The 21,321-nt window shown below is 39.1% G+C and overlaps 1 protein-coding gene across 1 annotated transcript in view; it reads left to right on the forward strand.

The window, feature by feature from the left end:
• The first annotated feature begins 225 nt into the window (after positions 1-225).
• The window catches only part of ABCA13 (ATP-binding cassette, sub-family A (ABC1), member 13), a 170,324-nt gene continuing 149,228 nt past the window's right edge, over positions 226-21,321 (forward strand). The window contains 7 exon segments of the mRNA XM_010008365.1: positions 226-294; positions 7,480-7,573; positions 9,231-9,354; positions 16,452-16,603; positions 16,776-16,837; positions 18,589-18,752; positions 20,189-20,310. Coding sequence (XP_010006667.1) covers positions 226-294; positions 7,480-7,573; positions 9,231-9,354; positions 16,452-16,603; positions 16,776-16,837; positions 18,589-18,752; positions 20,189-20,310 — 787 coding nt within the window.

Raw genomic sequence — 21,321 nt, forward strand, 5'->3', positions numbered from 1 at the left:
CACTGAGAAACAAATAGAAAGATGAGATTCCTCAACGAATGCAAAACAAGAGGCAGAAACATAATCTCATCTTTCTCAGCAAGCAGGCAAATCTCTCGCACCATTCTCTAGTACTGGAATTCATCAGCTACTGAGTAATACCTTCAGAATGCTTGGTGGGTGATTCTCAGTTAGAAAGTCCTTAGGAAGACACTCTGCCAGTGGACGAAGGAAAGAAAGGACGACATGGGGCAGGCTGTACACCAGTTCAAGGCTCTGTTTTGGAAGAATTGGCTCTGTCGTGTGAGGCAACCGGTGAGTTTTTGGAAATGATAAAAAAAGAAATAATGTAAATCTTCCTTTAATATCTGTTGGAAAGAGGGTATCTGTTAGTTTTTCACTGCTGATTGTTAAAGATAAGTGGGCTGCAAGTGGTTCCTGTTTTGCGTTTGGTCTTCTAGTTGTTAAAAACAAATGTCGAGAACAACAGTGGTTTTTAACTCTAGAATGGCTGAATACAGCAATGCTCCCCAATTTGCAAATGAGGTAGGAAATCTCATAAAGTTTTGAAGAACCACAGCTTATCTTCTAATTAACAGAAGATACTGCCAGTGTTTGTAGGAGTGGTGAGGATAAAAATAATTTTTCTTCACATTACAGATACTCATTTGGTAAAGTAAGAAATCTTGCACAACTGAGATCATAATCTAGATATGGGAAATGCAAGGACTGTGTAATAAAATGGTGTATACTTCTAAATTTTCTTTCTTATCAGCTCTACAAAGCCTAACTTAACCTTTCAAATTCCAATATGCAGAAGAATGTGGCAGCTACTTCAACAGCAGTCAACATAATACTCAAATGTGAGATGAGATATCATTGCTTATCCTGTGATTGACATGTTTTTTTAATTTAAGATAGAGGGGTGCACATTTTCTCAAGTGAGATAACAGTTTTGTGGAAAAAAAGCCCCACTACAGTTAAAAGCTCATCACGGATTTCTCTTGTCTGAGATGATGTGAGGATTTGCAGTAAGGGATATTGACTGCTTTGGATAGGGTTACCTCAATTAAACAAATATACAGCTTTTCATTTTAGAAATCTTTCACTTAAATAAAATTGTGATTTAGAGAGACAACTTCTTCTTAAAATGATTTCAAGTTATGTTGTTGTTTTTTTTTAGTATTAAAGACATCTTTTGGGAAGGGATACTATTGGTTATATTTTTCTCCATTCCTAAACACTTCTGTATATTCCCTGTTCCTCATACTTAAGTCAGTGTGCATTAAGTGGCTTCTCAGCATCTCCTTTTCCACTCCATGCTGATCTATTTTTTCTCATTGATCTGTCTAGTTTTCCCTCTTACATATTTCTGAGGGACAAAATCTTCGTTCGTGTAAATTTTAAGTTTGCCTAACTTTCCTGAATAGAGAGTTTACTGAAATGCAGGCTTCTCCAAACCATGAATTACAATGAATGACCCAAAGCAAACTTAAATTCTGCCTGTCCAGAGCCAGGAGCTACCCTGGGGCATTTGGAAAATTTGGAAAATCTTCTTATGTGCTTACTGTGCAAACACTGATACATGAAGGTGCTCCATGTGCAGTTACACAGGAGAAATCCAGGTGTATGGTCCATCTGTGCAAAGAGCAGGTCAGACTGTGAGTCTGAGGAGAATCTGAAAGATCTGATGTGCTTCAGCTCTGTACTATATTGTGTAGATCAACTTGTAGAAGGCAATTGTCTTCTCATGGTTATTTATCAGCAGTTAGGGCTAGAAGACAAATAGGATCTGTTGAATTAATGATGTGTCATGAGTGTCATGTGGAATTAGTTGATACCACACAGTGAAGGGTAAAAGGGCTGTGACTGATGTAAGCATTCTGTGATGAGCAGGTGTTTTGACTGAAATTCAGACAGGCATCAGCACCTCTTATTAACCTGGTTCAAAGGCAGCACATATATACTTTTGAACATAACATTATGGTCTCTTCTAATTTCTTATTTTTCAGAAGCTTTTGCTTCTGAACTACAGATTCTGGAAGCTCAGAAAATACATACTACCAGTCAACTGTATTACTAAAGTTTTCTATCACTGTATTTCTTAATGACTCTTTATATAGTATTTATTACCATCCAATTTTGGAGCAAGGTGAAGAGTGAAATGTGACTCCTGAATTGTCTTGTTCTGGTAGCCTAATTTAGGGGAGAATTGGGATTGCAATCATGGTGTGAAATATTTTGAGTATGTAGTTGCTAATGCAGATATTAGGATAAAACAGAAACATACTCTATCCTAAAACTATGGAGATTTTTAAAAGTTGCTATTATTAATTATTTATTTATTTTAAAATAATGTCAAGCATGAGAAAACATGCTGGGAAAATTCTTACTCTTCCTCTGCCCTTACACTGAGTGTCATCTTTGCCCTGGTTCGGTCCTGTATAGTTCACACTCCTTTCTTCCACACTTTAAAACATATAAACACCCCTAAAAGTTGCTTACTGCCAGATGCTCTCTGTTTAGCACACTTGGTTTTACTTCAGTGCAAAAATATTAAACTAAAAAAACCCAACAGTGAACAGGTAAAATGTCTACTTCTATCAGCCAGGTCCTAAAGCCCCATTACCAAGTCCACCATTCTTCCCAGGTGCATCTTGCCAGATGGCATGAGCTCTCAGACACCAGTTCCCTTCAGTGCTTGGGCAAAGCATCTGCAGAAGGGCTGCCATCTTTCAAATGTGCTTTCTTTGGAGCATCTTCTGTTGGTGCCTTTCCTATTTGAATGTGAATATGCCTTGTACAGCAGCATTACTTCCCACAAAGACCAGGAATAACTGGCTCAATGAGATGAATTTTACTTGCTTAATGTGTGCAGCATGCTGACATTTCATTGAGTCCTCCAACCTATTTCCAGCACTTCAGTCCAACCTACTGTTTTTGCCTCTTCAGCTGCCTTCTCAGTTCTTGTATTTATCCCAGATTCCTTTGTTATCACATGCTCTGCTAGAAGCCAGCTGAGTGAGGTTTGCTTTATTAATCTAAAAAAAACCCCAAATAGCTTACCAAAGGAGAGGACTGCTAAGGGAAAAAACCCAAACTTCAGACTTCTCATATACACAGATGCTGTTGCTACCCAGGCAGTTGTTGAGATGGTAGTAAAAACAGCTGGTGCAGACATGGCAGTGTTGATAATGGGGTTATTTCTTAATATTCCTAGGTTCTCTGCAATTGCTATTACCAACATCCAGGCTGACAATAATCTAACAAAGAAAGGCATAAAGATGTTAGACTGAGAAGCCATGAAGGCATGCTGAAATTCTGGAGATAAATGGAAATTGGGAAAATTCTTTGTTTTCCTAAAACCTTGGAGATAACATAAGTTATTCTAACAGACCTGTAGTTGCTCGGCTCACTGGTATTCACCAGTTGAGATTTTGATATATTTATTAAATCTTTAATGTTATAGATTCACCAAAATAACTACTATTTACCCTACTCTTTAGGCACAATGAGGTTTCTCAGATGAATGGTAACAACCAATGAAAATGTGGAACCAGAATGACAGTAATGATTATTTACATCTGTTATCCTTTCAGTAGATGTCTTTCTCCTCCTCCACCAAAGCTAGTGGAATTGTGAAATGTTAATTTTTATCTCTAAGTTTGTGAGGAGAAAAAAAAAAATAGTTTGCCCATTTAAAAAATGCTGTTGTTGTATTTTTGTATTTTAAGAATCTTTGGCTTATGAACCTAGAATTGGAATAATAACCCTTCCCTGCATGTCAGACTTTTAAATAATATTTTTATAAAAAAATAAGCAGGCCAATTCTGGAAGAGCTTAAAGCAGAGGAGAGTTGTCAACTGTTCTGTACCAGACATACCCTACTATGTTACAGCCTGTGTGACTTCTCCAGACATGGAGTATTGTCTTGTATTTCTAGACAGATGATACTCAGATATACCTACAAATGGTTATCTCTTCCCCTTTCTCTCATGCTTTATATGTATCATCCAGCAAAAATTCTCAGTGGGTTAAACACTAAAAGTTCAAAATATTTCTTAAATATAATTGCAGACAAAAAAAAAGACCACGAATGGGCCAAAACCAATTAACTAAAATCTACCTGAAATCAGTAAACTTCCTTGGCTGCATCCAAAGTCCATGGAAAGTACACGAAGAAAAGCACTCAAAGTTTTAGGCAACGGGATATACCACACTCCATGGAAGTTGCAAGTGTGAGACTCTGGTGACCTGCTATGGTATATCAAAGGGAGTGTCAATGGAAGATGTCCAGTTAATTTCACAACTATCTTAAGTATGAATGACTGGTCCTTAATACAGCCTAGTAGGGGATATGTAAGGAAAAAAAAAAAGAAGGTAAAAATGAGAGTATTTTCTATATTTGTTTGGGTGAACTAATATAGATTTTGAAGTCAGACATTTGCCTTATTCCTAATTGATGGAAAATTTGTTTCTCTGTTAGTAGGGTTTTGTTTTGTCTTAGTTAATGGGAATTACAATGCTTTCTGCTTTTCTGTTGTGGTAAGCAAGTAGAATTTTCCATATACTGTAACTCCTATAAAGGTGTTTACAAGCTCAGAAGTGTCCCATAGTGCTAGTAGTATGCTCTTCCTCAGTTTTAGTTATAAGATACCAAGATATTTTTGATCTAGGTCTACTTCTCCAGAGACATTTAGTAACATCTGTTCCATCCCTTTGGGAAGGCCTTTGTAATGATGAAAAGTTTCCAAGTCTATCCCTTCTCTGCTTTGTAGCACAAGGAAATCTCTCACAATGTACTTAATCCCCTGCATTTTTTACTAATAATTACAAATAACATGTTAGATATTTTTGGCCAAAGAGGTGTTCTCACCAACAAGTGTCCTAGTGAAATGCTGCTCCCAATTAATGTCTTTTTTAGTAAGGTCTAGATGTAGTTCTGTACAATAAGCCTAGCATTTTACTAACGATTTGGATACTGGTGACTTAACCAGTAGGCAAAATGATTCCTGTTCTTCCCAAATCATGAGTCCTTGTTAAGTATAACCAAGAGCCTCCAGTTATTCTTTTGGCTGGCAGGTGACAACCACTGACTTGCTTTGCCCATGAGTGCAGTCCTGGCTTTCCGAAGTAGAGCTGTCTGGAATCAGCTTTGGTGGCTCCTCACCAAAGTTTTATTTACATCACCTTGCTTTTTTTCCTGTATTGAAAGAATGAAGAGCTGGCATAGTTATTTTGGTGCCCAGGACTCACAAATGTGATTTTGGAAATTGTGCAATGGATTTGAAAGCTACTGAGCCAACCACACTTTCATGTTTGATCTGCTTGCACTTTTACCCCTGGTAAAAGTCCAGTGCAGTAGAAGAGAGAGAGAACAAAACAGCATGCTTGAAATCAAAAGGCTTTGGTTGGTCGAGGAGTTGCCCAGAGTTGGTCTGCATGATGCAGAACCCCAGGTGGTTTCTCTAATTTACAGAAAGATAAGTAAGTGCAAAGAAGAGCAGGTAAGTAGCTCTGTCTTATCTAAAGGGCACTATCAAGTGAATATCTAAACACACCTACAGCTCTCCTCACAGGTGCCAGCAGCCTGACAGAGCTAATGGGTTTAATTGCCCTGAATATCCTCACCTGGAGCCTCCACCCCTACACCCTATTTAAATTCAGTGAGGGGCCTTTGGTAAGAGCAGTAGCCTCTGGCTTAGCTGTGCTGATACATGGATCCTGCTGGTGATTGCAGGGCTATGTCTGACCCTGGCTGCTGCTCCTGGATCTGACCATGGCCTGCAGATTTGCTTCCTGGCTTGGTCTCATTGCTTTCAGACTTGCCTGGAGATTCGAGCTCTCAGTTGAACTGGGCTGCTGTTGCCCAACACCCTTGCCTTGCTGACCTGGCATTCCTGTTGGCTCTGTGCCCTGTGGGGACAAGCTGGCTGTCCCTGTGTCCTGGCCACTACCTTGGGGCCACCTTGAGCCCTGAGGTAACTACCAGAGAGCCCAGTCTGCACTTGTGCAGGGCCTTGGCCCTACAAATGCCCCTGAGCTCTCTCCTACAGCCCTGACGCCCTGCCTGGGATTTTTGTGGGACTTTTGCCATGCCCCCTTGCCAGCATGGGCCATGGGTCGGGGAGGAGGTGGTGTATGTTTGCAGGGGCAGCCTTGACCCTTTCCAGCCCCTCATGGGCAGTCTGGTGACACCTCATCCAAGTCTCTTCTGCAGTGTCCCTTTCCACATCCACTCTATCTGGTTCCATGCCCCACATACACCCCTTCCCCCCATGAAATAGCCCATGGATGTCCCGCAGCAGCGGCAACGCTCCACAGCAAGGTCTCTCTGGTCCCATATGGGAGGTGTGTCGATGAAACTACCAGGGAGGGGAGGCTGCTGCCAGGGCCCTGAACATACTGCTAAGACTTAATGGACCTGACCAGCCTTATCTGGGCCCAAGGCTCAGCTAAAACACGGTTCCTGGGCCTTCAGCTCCTGCCTGGAGCTAGTGGAATTTGATTCAACAGTGACACAGCTTTGACATAAAAATCCTCAATAAGCTTCTGGGAAGTTAATGGTCTCTAACATTAAATTTTAGTGTAATTCTTTGTAATTTCTACTGCGTTTCTGTTCATGAGTTTGGTGTTTGCATTTTCCGAACGCTTTTATCAGGGAATCTAGAAGTCTTCTGAAAGCTGGCTGAATAGCAGTTTCTTCCTCTTTGCAGCTGAAAAGTTGAGACAATTGCTGTTCTTTGTAGGTTTGGTTTTTTGTTATTTTTTTTTAAATAATACTTACTTTTTCCCTTCATGCAATCCATTTTGGGCTCTGCAGCCTCTCTGCGGGGGCGCAGACTCACACTCTGTATATGCAGTTCGCAGAGGAGAAGCGCTAAAAAGTGCACTGGCTTGGAAGCCTTTTTGTTGTGGCCCTGGAAATAGGAAGACAGGGACAAAAGAAGCGTGGTGGTGGACAGCCTCAGGCCTGCTAGCTTGGTTTCACAGTGCCCTGCTGCTGGAGGTGACAAAGGCAGATTTTGGAGAGAGGCGACTGCGGGTGGGAGAGCGAGTGCTGGCAGCAGCGAGGGACCAGGGAAGGACGAGGAGGTTGTGCTGCCAGGTGCAGGACAGCAGGCTTCAGGGGAGCATGAGGAGGGGCAGCAAGGTGCAGCATGCTGCTGACTTCATAGGGGGCTCAGCTACAGGGAAGCTGGATGTTACTGCAATCACATTTTCAGAGCGACTGCATTCACCGGAGGAAAATATCTACAGGCACTACAAACAGAAGTGAAAACTGCTTTTGTACTCTGAAAGCAAGGTATTTGACAAAGTTATAAGGATTTTTAAATGGAAGCCTTAATTACTGACTTGATTTCAGTGATATTATTTCCCCTTAAGTAGTTGTACTGTGCATCTTTAATAGTTTTTTTATTTAAAAAATATGTATTTTAATTATTTTTTCACAAATCCTGTTTTTTGTAGTACTGACAATGCTTTGGTTTCCCTTTTCAGGTCCTGTCTCTCACTGAAATACTCTGGCCATGTGTGCTGTTCTTGATTCTAGCTGCAATCCGCTTCCAGGAACCCCCAAAATACAAAGAAAACTGTATGCTTTCTGTTCTATTGTGTTCTATTTTGTTTGCCTCTGCTGTAGAAATATTTAGGAAATACTTAAGGTAACCTAGAAGAGGTGGCTTAAATGTAGTGGAGTCAATGGAAAGAACCCTAGAGTGGGATTCATTCTTGTCTAGCTGCTGATGTGAGCAAGTAATATTTCAGCAAGAGACAAAGACAAACTTTAAGGTCTGATTTTTTGGACCACTTTTAGACATCTACTTTGGAGTAAGGGGGTTATTTGGGTTTTAGTTGTACTTATTTCTTTCTGTTGACTAATGGAGTTTGGATGACTCCCTCAGAGTCAGATAATTATGCAATAGATGCTAAAAGTTATACAAGATTGATCTTACCCCTCACCACTTCCCAGGATTTAGAATTAATATTTTGTAAATAGTAAATTCTTCCATTTCCATCAACACTTAAAAACTTGTTATGATTACTTCTACCCAATAAATTTATTTTTGCTTTTATCTTATTATTGAGTTTATTCACAGATGTCAGTAAGATGGGGATAAGCCAGCTTTAGCTACATTAGAAACCAATTTGGTAAAACAATTGTAGATCCGTTGAACGAAACATCTGGACAGAATCCAGCATGCACTGTATAAATTTACTTTGGACTACCTCTGGTCTAGCCCCAAGGATGCGAGGCATGCTAGTGGTCTGATAACCTTAGTTGTTTGTTGGGTTTTTTTTGATAGATCTTCCACTTTGTTTTAGCAGAAAGGGATCCAGTGCATGTGCTCAGAGAGCTTTCTGCAATATGAACTGAAGTATGCTAAATAAAAATAACGATCATATGCAAATGACGCTGGTTATTCAAAACTCAAAATCTGTTATTTTATACAGCAGGTACAGTACAATTTCTAATGATAAATCTCCAAAATATTAGCAACTGAATATAAATAAAATTGGGATTTTTAAATGTTAAGTAGATGTCATTAATTCACCATTTTTTCATCTTTCAATTCTGAATATTAAATATAAGTGCTAACCCAAATGGTATTTTTCTCATCTACTTCCATTTCATTCCTTTAACTTTGATGTAATGTCTGCCAAAATAAGGTTACCCGGAGGAATGGGGGAAATGACCTTTCAAGTATGTATCAATTTTAGCAGTTTTAAACAAAAAGTTAAATAGGAACCTTATAGCCCTTCCTTACATTTCAAAATAAGCAAAAAGTTACTTTATATGATGAGGTTTAAATTCTCAGAGAATATGGAAAAGTTACTATTTAGACAGTCTTGATGGAAATAAATTTAGATATTGCTGAATTCCAGCTCCTTCATCTCATGAAAGCTTGGGCTAAAAGACAAAATTTGACTTTGCAAATAACTCTGTATTCTAATCTAGGCCGTAAGTAATTTTACACCAAGATGCTAGCAAGCCTATGATGTTGCAACAGCTGTGAAAATCAGCTTTCCAAAATCTGCTCTCGAATGCTACCCTGCTGTCATATTCTGACACAGGAGTTACTAATTTTCTGTGGTGAATTAGTTGTTTGTAAGTGGAACACCTGCTATTGATATAACTTCATTGCTCACAAGTGACAAAGCCACTTTCTAGGAGAAGGGAGCACCATGTGATGGTACAAGTTTATAACTGTAATGTTACTAGTTTTAACTCTGCCCCTGTTTGGTTTTAGGTTACTTAGAAGCTCGGGATCTGCCAAGCCAGGGCCTTTATCCTTTCATGCGGACCCTTTTCTGTAATGTTGGTTCAAGATGCAAGAATACTAGTTACACAAACCAAAAAACCAGCCGCTTACGGTAAGATACACAAATCTGGCAGAGCTGTCAGTAGCATGGTGCATCTTCTTCTAGAGCAAAGGCTCTTATTTTTTTGTAGGCAGGTTGAATAGGAGCTTCATCACTCTGTACTAGAAGTTTCCTTCAGTGTCCTTATAAATGTTAAAGATGGAGGGCTTTAGTCATGCCTCTTTCTACTTTATCTTTGCCTTTTATGCTGTTACTTCACACTAAATACTGTTTTACATCTGTCTGTATGAAGTTCTGGTGGCATTATATAAGTGAAAATAAAGCAATCTGGCTTGGAAAAAAAAAAGTTTAAACTAAGTAAAAAGCAAAACTGCAGGTACATTGAGACACATTCAGACAGAGTAAAAGTGGCAAAACTCTGTGCCATGGTCTTGCCAACTCAGTATAAAGCCTATAGCCTGTTAATTACTGCGGCAATACTATATTACTGTGTTGTAGAGTTACAATAACTGCTGGCCTTTTAAAAAGTTGTTTCCTAAAAGGATATTTTTTATTTATATCACTAGTCCAGGTGCCATCTGAGTGGGTGAAAGCTCTAGAAACTATGAACTATAATGACTGCTCTACACTATTTACACTGCTTTGACTGAACTGTCCAAATTATATTTCAGCTCAAAAGAAAAGCAGGAAAGAATTTCCTGAAGGCAATCTTAGACCTACTTAAGAATTGGGGAAATTATTCAGTGGCTTTTAATTTTTTAACTGAATAATAAAATACATGCTTGTATGCATATTTATGCACTAAATAGGCTGCACTGAGTAGCATATAGCCTAGGTGAGGAAAAGGGATAAAAATGTAGGATGAAGTTCATTCTGAGGTCAGTCTGTTCCAGCAGGTCCATCAGTATAAATTAAATCAACCTCAGGGCTGCTCTGACTTATGCTGGCTGCCAACAGCCTTAGGAATACAGACTGTCAGCTTGATCAGCCAAACAACTGAATCCTGTGTTGACTGGAGAGAATGGGTGGCATGGGAACAATAATACAATTATCTTCCCTCTGAGGACTTTTATGAAACCATAGGTGGTTCTTTGTAATAATTTTCAGGGAGCTTTTTTTGCATTAAAATGTTGTGTTTATTAAGCGTAAATCGAAGGCTGTGTACAATTTGCATGGAGACTTAACCCCTTTGTTTTCTAAATATGCACCACATCAGTGCTACCAGTTTGAAAAACAGTTGTTGTCTTTTGGAAAAAGTAATTCTATGAATTCTGTTGAAACCTCCCCTGTGAAAGCCATAAAGCACCCACATAACTATTTGTCAGTGAGCAGACTGAGCAGGCCTGCTCTGTCAGCAGGGCTGAGCCAGGTGTTGAAGTCATCCTGGTGCAGGGTGCCCTCACACATATGGCTACACCCCCAAGGCAACAGGCTCTGTTAACAGCCTCTGACATGGTGAGAAGATGAGCCAGGTGAAGGCTACAAATACCTCATTAACTTTGGTTTGCAGCAAAATCTGCCACCTCCTCTGATGCCTTAGAAAGCCTCTGTTTTTCAGAGCTCGAAGGCTTTGCTTTTTGCTTCTCTTCAGCCACTGTAAAAGCTGCTGTCATGCAGCTCTTCAATGTGATCCCCTAGCCTGTTACACCTAGCAGTATCTCAGAGCAGAGGAGTAAGGAAATATTTAGGAACTCCCATGGCAAAAGACATTTTTTTCCTGTTCTTAGCACAATGTTCCACCAGTTCCCTACCACCTCATCTTAATGGAGAATGGAGTAAAACTGAGAGCTTGCAAGTAAAATAAAAACCGTGGAGCAGAGTGTCCCATGGCCTTATGCTCACACCCTCAAATAAAAGTGCATGTGCATAGAAACATAATGTATTCCCAGTACTTTTAATTCCAGTGCAATTCTTGCAGAATGTGGTGGGATTTGCCCTTACAGCTGTGACTTCTAGATCAATGTCAGTTAGACTTCTCAATATCTAAAAGAAAATTTAATTTAGGCTTTCGTGGACTTAGAACTACAAAGATTATGAAAACAAGACTTGAAAAATTAATTTTAAGCACATTAGTTTATTATTCTTTTTCAGCTACAGGTAGTAGCAGCCTGAGCAGCCCTAACCTGTACGTGTGTCAGAGCCCCAGGTCTGCCTCTGTCATCTTCTCCTGGAGGGACCCCTCAGACCCACGTGGTAGCTTTGTCGCCTTTGGCACTTGGGTGGACTTCTGGGTTCATCTTGCCATATTGGGGTTGTCACTGGATCCATTACCCACTCCTGGCTCTGTCTGCTGGCTGGGATATTGGTGGACAGTACCCCATCATTGAGGACATGGCCTCCTTCAGGTTCATTTCAGCTCCTGGCTCAACCTCTCTCTTGGAGCAGCTACAGTCACTCTGTTCCTTTTCTTGTTACTGATATTATTGATACCTGGACCTCTGTGGTTCTCTAGTGGAGTAGTATCAGAAAAGCTGATGTACAAGAGCAGGTGTGGGAAAACAAAATCAATGCAGGTCTCAACAGTGATAGCACTTGCACAACAATTGCTTAGAGGGTTAAATTTTTCTTTAATGATGTATATCTTCAAACAAAAAAAAGGAAATAATTCTGCATAGTAACTGTATGGTCTGGGCCAGCCTTTGTAGTGTTGTGCTATGTAGTTGGAAAACTAGGCCATTTTTGTGATCTTCCTTGTAGATCATCAGAGTTGGGGAGAAAAGGCATTTTAAACCTGAATTTTCTCCATTGTGTAGCTAATTAAGAACAATGCTTTTTTGATTCTTTACATTTTTTGGTCCATTGCATTTTAGAAGGGTTGTAACAGTTAATGCAACATGGAGGGGAAAGATCTTTCTGTGACAGACATGCAGAAAACTATTGTCCAGCATGTGTATTGGTGCTGATGGTGATGTCATGTCTCCAGGCTATCTTGAAATGGTGCAGAATGGGAGCCAGTACAGCTGGGGCTTTGCAATTTTATAGAGAAATTTCTAATGTGGTGACGGGTGAGATTGAGACAAGAGTTTTCTGAGCGGCTTTTGAAAATCCTCAGTCTAAGTGGCATCTCTGATCTGAGATCTCAGATGAGTTCTGAAACGTTCTTACTGTTCTCCTGAGTAACTGCGTAATCTGAACAAAATTGGCAATTCTGAGCAACGGCTTTAGGAAATGCCCATTGTTTTTACATTCCCAAAGAGATGCTCTTTTTTTTGCTCTTTTGCAGTGTTTTGTCATGGTCAAAACTCATATAGATGTACGTCTTAACTTTGATTTCTGTCCTCTTGCAAGTATTCCTGGAAATGAACAATTAAGGGAAGAGTTACCATGGATGTTGATGAAATGTTATTTATATGTGTGTATATTCACACACACAGGCACGACCACACCTTCTCCTAACACCCCAGTTCTAATTATGTATGTCTTCTCCTACAAATTACTGGCTTCCTCCTTTTGTCCTTTTTGTTGTCCCTTGGTTCTCTTTATTGCTTCTAGCAACTGTTGCTGTTGACTTCCTTTACTTTACACAAGTAAGTTAATGTAATGTTCAGGTCCAGAAAGCACACATTGAAGGCTCTTTGGGAGAGCAGCAGTACAACAATCGAGTATTTTTCTTGGCACACTGTCTGAAGATTGCTTGTCTTGACTGTCCTGTAGCTGATTTTGAAGTCTACTTGCTTATCTTTTTTGGCAAGATGGTGACATCTTCCTGCAATTCAGTGTAACTTGTGCTGAATTAAGAAACTACTAGTATCTCATAGTGTTCTTATTAGAAGATAAATATGGTCCCCCTATAATCATGTTGAAAAAATATCTTGTAAAATTTAATACAACTATTCGGCAAAAGAACACGTGTAATGTTTTTACCTGTTTCATAAAACTGAGCATGATAACTAATATCATGCCTGTTGCCATTTCCAAAGGATGTTGTGCTTAGCTCCAAGAGTAACTAGAGAAGGGCTGTGGTGATGACAGGAAAAGACGGGCACGACTAGGGAGCTGGCCAATGTTGCTCCTGCCCTGAAAGTCCAGAAAGATAGTAGTTTAGCAGCAGCCCTACTTAAAGGTTTCTGCTTGGGAGCGTGTATGAGTTTTTCAGGTTGCACCTGCTACGTTCTCTTCTGCGATAGATGGGTTTTATGCCTATTTTTTGGTTCTTCTTCCATACCTAAATATCTACACCCCCTACTGTTTTTTCTGCAAGCTCCCTCTCCAGTTTCACCATCAACTTGCTTTTCCCTGCACTTCTTCCTGGAGCTCTTTAGAGCCAGCATGCTGCCACCTGTTTTATTTAACACTTCTAATCTGTGTATCTTCCCCAGTGCTGCCTCGTGTACTCCATGGGACCCTTGCAGGGCAGGGGCCTGTCTCCCCACCCCTCAAGCTCGGAGGCAGGTTAGGGACAGCCCAGCTGAGCTTGATGTACTTCTTTGGCAAGGGGCAGAGCAGGAGGGATAAAGCAGGCTGCTGCTGCTGTGTGCAGGGCCTAGTGCAGGAGGACCTGAAGGGTTTTTCCCAATGTCTTAGTTCAAAGGAAGCTTTACAGCTATCAGTGAAACATTTTGACGCTAAGTGATGAAGAGCAGACAGCGTTTTTCCTCACTTAAATTGGGCAGTGAGGGAGTTCAGTTTCCTTCTTGTTTGAGAAGTTTAGCGGTCTAAACACACCCTGCTTATCTATTACATTTGCTACCTAATTGCTCTGAGAACCACTTGCTGCTCTGCTTGTGCACTGTGATGCTGAATGGTTTCTGGGCTGGGATTCCAGGTTCAGACTAGAGGTTCAGGTTAGCAGAAATTAATGTTCACAGAATTCAGCCTGTGTTATCAGGTCTGCTTCTGATAGATATCAAACAGGTGGCTATAGCACATAAAAATAGAAGCCAAGAGGGGGATTTTTTCTATTCCTCTGCTCTTTTTCTACCCAGGCTTTGCAGATCCAAGGTGCAGTAGAGTCAGTGGTGGGGGCAGAGGAGTGGGAATTATTGATTCCCTGTCAGGCAGGGAGAGTGGGCAGCACCAGCAGCCCTGGAGCCAGTGTTGAGCCCAGCCATATGCTCCCATGTGAGTAAAAGTGTCCTTTTTCTCTGTAGCATTATTGTTTGCAGTGCTTCTGAAACGGACAGATTTGTAGTGGGGATGCAAGGCTTGCTTTCGTCTAGATTGGAGGGAAAACAACATCAGTTGAACAATGGCATTCACGCTCCACTTCTCTGAATTCTTGTGATTATTTTAAGTGACGTTGCTCTGTGAGTTTAGTTGTTAATAGTTGTAAATTTAAAGTTCAGCAAAAAACCACAACCAACCAAAAAACCAATGAAAAATCCTATGGAAACTGAGCTAGAGTATTGTTTTTTTAAAGTTCTGACTAGATTTATGTTTTACCAATGCGGTGGTTGTTATTCAGGTCAAGCCACTTATTCATGCTCAAAAAGTCCAGTGCTGGGAAGTTTTCAGTATGTAGTTAGTGTTCCTGTTCTTTGCCAAATAACAGTGTTTCTAGCTGTCTTGAAATTCCAGGCAGTAGGTGCGTTAGTAATATCGGAATTTATGTAGCAGTTTTCAAAAGGAATAGCTAAAGTGCAGCTATTTATCATTGTAGAAGCTGCCTTCTGAACAACAGAAACCTGCTTTCAAAAATTCCATTGAAAATGGAAGGAAATATGGTGAGGAATTGTTCTGCCTTTAATCCATTGAAATTTGAGGCTGGTTAAAGCGTTTTACAAAATCCTGCTGGCTGTCGACCAAGCTGGGATAAAAAAAGAGCTGCACTGAAACAATCAAGAACTAGATTGTTTTAAGATTATATTTTAATCTCATCCCTTAGTCTAAAGTTGCAGACAGCTCTGCAAGTGTCTGAACAAACAAGGATCCTGAAGCGAGAGGCAGAGAAATAAGCAAATCAGAAAGCTGTGCCTGATGTTTTTACTTTGTGTTGTGAGTCTACATCATTAGGTTTTTCTTTACCAGTAGGTAAGAATTGTGCTGAAAACTATTATTCACAAATAATTTTGACAAGAAAGGAATGTAATTCTATTATATTTTTGTAAGTGTGGTTTATGTGACAGTTAATTGTGCTTCTAAAGAAAAATAGCAATATTTTTGCTATGAAGGATTTTACTCTAAGATATTTTGAACTTCCATTCAGATGAAACAAAAATGAATTGCCTAGTAATATGCTAAAGATGATTATTCCATCCTTTATGGTGTCTTACAAGAATCTTAAGTGATTTTGCCCTGTAAAGAGACTTCCAAATGACTCTGACGTCTGATTTCAACTTGGAAGTATTGTTAGAAAATTGTTGTGCTATTAAGTAGCCACCAGATGGTAGTATGACAAAGATGACAGAGAGAACATGTTCCAAGGGTTTAGCTCTTAGCTAAAATCAGGGTAAAGCCAGTAGTGGTTAGAGGACAATATCTTTGTAGGCTGTTTCATGTATTTAAACCAAGTTGCTATATTCCAAGTACAAACAGTATAGTATTTTCCTAACAACAGATAGTTTTTGTGTATAATTCAGCATAGGCAAAAATATACCTATGAGACAGAGACACCATTCTTCTTGCTTTTCAAGTAGAAGGGTACTGTGTTGTCTGGAACCACTGTACGTTTGTTGTGGTGGAAGCTTTTTTGTTAAGGTAGTGGAACTGTTATCATATTTTTCTTGCTTACTAAACTAACTAAAGAGGAAGGACCAGCTTTCTTCAGGGCCCAGAAAGAGGGAGTTACCTATTTCTCATCTGGTGACATTGACTGAATTACCTGTTCTGGTTGCAGCACTTTGCCTTAGATGCAGTAGAAAAGATTGAACTTCAAGGTACAGGCAATTAAAGGACCTTCACCTGGATGTATGATAAATCAGGGGAGAAAAATTGAATGACCTCAGAAATATCAGATTTCTTTGGATGTGTCTGTTTGACTGCTGCCACAGTTGCACCTCAGCAATTTTTCATGGCCCTCTTTCCTGAGGTTTTGAGACTCTGCACTGCAGCTTGTGGGCTAATGGACTGAAATAAGTAATAGTTGTGTAAATGCAGAGTAGTTAAAAGATAAATAAATCACAATACTGCTGTAAGTATATACACATTTTTCCAGCTACTTGCTTCCAATTTGTAATTGCCTCCTCTGTCCCATTTTTTTTGTTAAAAAGTACTTCAGAAATCCAAAATGGTCCAGAGAGCTTCACAGAACCTGATCTAGACTTCATGAAAGAGATAGAAGAGCTTGCAAAGGGATTTATTGAGACCACAGAGAAAACCCTGGCTTTAGAAAAGCTATGGGAGCAAAACTCGAAGTTCTCAGGTAAGCTGTGATCTTTCTAATAATAAATTACTTTATCTTTCCAGGTAGTAATATGCATCAAACAAAGGAATACTTGCATCTGAAAAATAAAACGAAGAAATGAAATTTTATCTCATTTGAAACAAATCCACTTTTATGATTACTATTATGGTGGCTGTCATAAAATTATCAGAAAACCAGCACACCAAAAACATGCTTTTGTTTTACTACTTGATGGTTAAAAAGAGTTTAAAGGTAAGGGTTAATAATCTGAGTACACGGGTACTTAGTCTAACATGCATTCAGAAAGTAACTTAGAATTTAACTCTTTCTCCTGAGGTCTTTTTGTTTTAGTAGAGAGTATGGGGATGGAAAACCTCCAGTAGCTCACACCTGGTGACCCTTAAGCAAACAAGTCAGTCTTGCACTGAAAGAGTGACACTGGAAACACCAGGTTCTGATGTTCACACTCCCTTCCCACAAATACTGTGCAGCCTTGCTGGTGGGCAAGTGGGCATTTTAGACCTACTTCTGCCTTGCTGTTCCAGTTGAGTTTTCAAGCAGAAAGGTGTAGGTGAAACAGTAGTTTTCATGCCTGGCTGTCTGAGTGCTCATATGTTAATCTAGTGTTGATGTGATGATTTTGCCTTACTGAAAAGTGAATGGTAAGCAATTTCTTTTAAATTGTTTTAGTGATAATGGTTCAATTGTTTCACATACCTTTACTCCAGTAGAAATGCCCTTTGTCTACCACTTGCTATTGCTTATAAATTTTTTTTTCCTAAAGTTATTAATGCCTCTCTGTAAAGGGAAATATTTTATTTTACAGAGCTCCATAACATCACTGCTTTTCTTAACGTAAGTATTTTTATAGCCTATTTCTAAATTACAGTTCTGGATCCTGAGGCATCTTTATTATAGTAGTTAGAAATTTCTATCGTGTCAAGGTTTAGTATACAATCTTTTTTAAAAAAAATTGATATGCTGTTGAAGGAAAAAATTATGTCTTCTGAATTTGATCGAGGTTCATTGGTTTCTAGATTACTGATTTAAAGTAGTCTAGGTTGTTAGTAGCTAAAATTCACAGCTATGTGAAGGCTTGTTGTTCATAATGATCAATTTAGAAGTGCATCTGCCAGACCTTGAGTAGCTGCATAAAACTGTGTTACAGAATATCTTGCAGGGAACTCTTATCTTAATGTGTATTTATTATTAAAAAAACCTCACCCAAAACCAAACAAAAAACCAAACCAACCAACCAAACTCCCAAAACAACCCAAAATTTAAAAAAAAGGACTGCAGTGAGATTAAAAAGATGCATCTCTTGCCTGGATGAGATTACTTTGAATCCACATTTGTGATCCAGTAAATATGGCAAGCACATTCAAGTGAGGGTGAAGGAAGACAGATATACAAGATGCAGCATAACTCCTTCCAGAATCTATTTGGCAGTTTAAGTGAAACTAGTTTGGTATTTGTGCTGTCCCTAGTGCATTAGTCTCTCACCTTTGCAATCTCAAGAAGAGGAAGGCTGAATGGGCACAGTAGTGGGTCTCAATTACTGTCAATTTTTGTACCTTTCACATATGATTGGTTTCACTTTTAAAATATTTAAAAATACATTTTCTCCAGATGTGTTTGATTGTAACTGATACTTCATGAAAACTAAGTTTCCAATTTGTAAGTTGAAATTAGATGGCATTTTTATAGTAATATTTTTAATATGCTTGTGAGGTACTTGATTGAAAGGAGCTGTATCAATATGAAATTTCCCTTCTGGAATGGAAGATGAAATAGAACGTATAAACATTAAGAAAATATTTAGTTGAAAGTAGCCTCTAATTTTTAGTAGCATCTTTAAAGAGTCATTTTTATAAATTATTTGACATACCCACACCCATTTAAAATTATTTAAAATTCAAGAGGGCAGAGGAAGTAACAGGGATCTGCTGGCTTTTTCCTGTTAATGGAAGTGTTGCATGTAAATGTATTTTCTTCACAAAAAGATGGATTTGAATGAAGTGGAGGAAATTATTTCTAAAGCAGAAAACCTGTACAAGCAACCGTATTTCTGGAACCTTCTGCATTCCCTCCCTCACCTTGAATCAAACAGCTTTTATACAGAAGATGGATTAGCTGCTCTAGCAGAGTTTCTGAAAGTTATTCAAAAGTAAGTTCTTCTATATAGTTGAAAATGATCTGGTTCAATATTCTACATGCAATTCTTATTCTTCTCACTGGCTATTTAACAAAAGAAACATTCTTATCAGTGTAAAGAGGCTGAAATTTTCTTCTGCTTACCAGATTCTGTTTCTATAGAGGTGTGGTAGGAGTTTTCAACTATTCTGATTCCTTTGTAACTCTAGTTTTAATCTCTGCCCAGCTCAGCAGAGATTCCCTGGGAGTTTATTCTGTCACCCTTTAGCATCCCACTGTCTTTTTTTCTGCTAATGGAAAAGATGTGAAAGATATGATGGCATAATTTTTTTGAAACTGGGAAATAAGTCTCTTCATTATAATGTGTGGATTGCAACTGTGATTCTTCCTTCTTTATTCAGCTTTTCATTGCTGAGCATAATGCCATATGGTCTGAAGAATTCCTTTGGTCAGTTTGGGTCAGCTCTCCTGGCTGTGTCTTCTCCCAGCTTCTTATGCACCCCCATCCCACTCACTGGTGGGGTGGTGTGAGAATCAGAAAGGGCCTTGGTTCTCTGTGAGCACTGCTCAGCAATAATGAAAACATTCCTGTGTTATCAACACTGTTCCCAGCACAAATCCAAAACACAGCCCCATACCAGCTACTATGAAGAGAATTATATATATATAATTTATATATAATGAAATATTATATATATAAATATTATTTTTATATATGTATGTGTGTATATATATCTATCTGTGAGTCTTCTCACCTTCTTGTTTTTCTTCATTTCCTGTAGAAGTGCATCTGTGTAGGTGCTTGGTTGCCAGTGGTGGTCAACCTCTACATGATTATTAAGAGGAGATTCAGATGTTTATATTTTGGTGTTGTTTTTTGTTGTTTGTTTTTTTTTAAAATCTTTGGTGCCCTGCAGTGACCAAATTTGCCACAATTAATGCATTTTGGATAGCAAACCACAAAACCCAGTGCTCACTTCTTGACAAGATTTGTCTTACTTTGACTGTAAAATCTCAACCTTTTTTTTTAAGTTTCCCTCATTAAAAGTCTAATTTCAGAAACCATCAGTTTTTCAACAATCATAGAAATCATAGAATAGTTAAGGCTGGAAGGGACCTGAAAGATCATCAGGTTCCAATCTCCCTGCTATGGGCAAGGACACCTCATGCTAGACCAGGCTGCACAAAGCCTCATCCAACCTGGTCTCAAACACCTCCAGGGCTTCCACAACCTCCCTGGGCAACCTATTCCAGTGCCTTCCTACCCTCATGGTGAAGAATTCCTTCCTGATGTCTAACCTAAATTTACCCTTCTTCAATTTAAAACCATTACCCCTTGTCCTATCACAACCCTCTCATATTAAATTGCTTGAACATCATCTTTTTCCACCATATCCTTTCAGTTTTTCTGGGTGTATAGTGAGTTTGATTTTTGTGTTATTTTTTTAGTTTCAGTACCTTGGCATCATTGAAGGATATAGCTGTTACACCACTGAGCAAAAGTTTCTATGAAGTGGTGAAAACAGCATTGAATTTAACTGCTTCATCAGTACAGGCTGGAAGCTTAGAAGGTAAGGAATTTTTTTTAAGTACCTTGTAAGCATGCTGGGAATATGCAGTAGTAGGAACTGTATTCTGCTAAATTCTTCATGTAAAAGATCTAAAAATTGAACTTTTTTTTCTGTAATGCTAACTAATTTTTTATTGTTTGTTCTTTTTTTTTTAATACTAATAACTTGAATGTCATCAGACTGGCAACTATTTGATAAACAAAGCATATATTGTGTTTAGAATAATCTTTCAGTGGTGAAATTTGGAGAGAGACTAAGTCACTGCAAAAATTAATTTCTTCCATTTGGTTGAAGGATAGATTCTTGTTTTGGACATGCATGTTAAGCATTATGGATGTTTTACTTCATTCTTCTGTTGTCATAAATTCTGGTCTCAGCTGAAGAGCTATGTTTCCCAATCTGCTGCTTGAGTATGGGAGATAAGTTTTATGCAAGAAGGTAGGCTGGCCCCAGAACAACTGCTTGGGAAAAGGTCAGGAACAAGTTTCATTGGCAAACTGGTGGCAGACAATTAGACTCTAGGTGCATTACTCTGCACCTAGAATAGGATTCTGCTCTGCATAGAAGGTCAGGCTGAGAATTACATGCAGTCTGTATCCCACTTCACCTGTCAAAACCAAGACTGAAGTAATACAAAGATGATATGCTGGAGCTCTTGCACAGGGGGTGATCTTAAATTCCCTTGGTATTCTGCTGCTGTTCTCCCTCTCAACAGTGATTCACATCCAGCCCATGTGCAACATTTGATTGACTATGTGCTGAATTAGACACAGTTCAGAATGGCACCCTGCTAGTTCTGCTGGCAAGCACTATGCATCTCACCATAATTGTATCAGCTGTTGGAATACCATCAGACTTTATTATCCTGTTAATGCCATCACGGATTTTATCCTAGTGAAACTGGTGTTCAGGTGCACACTGTTGTGGTTTTTTTTGCTAAAAGCAGGAAACATGGTACTCACATCTCAAATTACAAATAGTCGAGAAAAAACATGAACAAAAAGCAGGAAT

Source organism: Chaetura pelagica, unplaced genomic scaffold, assembly GCF_000747805.2.
Source record: "Chaetura pelagica isolate M959 unplaced genomic scaffold, ChaPel_1.0 scaffold71, whole genome shotgun sequence".
NCBI classification, from domain to species: Eukaryota; Metazoa; Chordata; class Aves; order Apodiformes; family Apodidae; genus Chaetura; species Chaetura pelagica.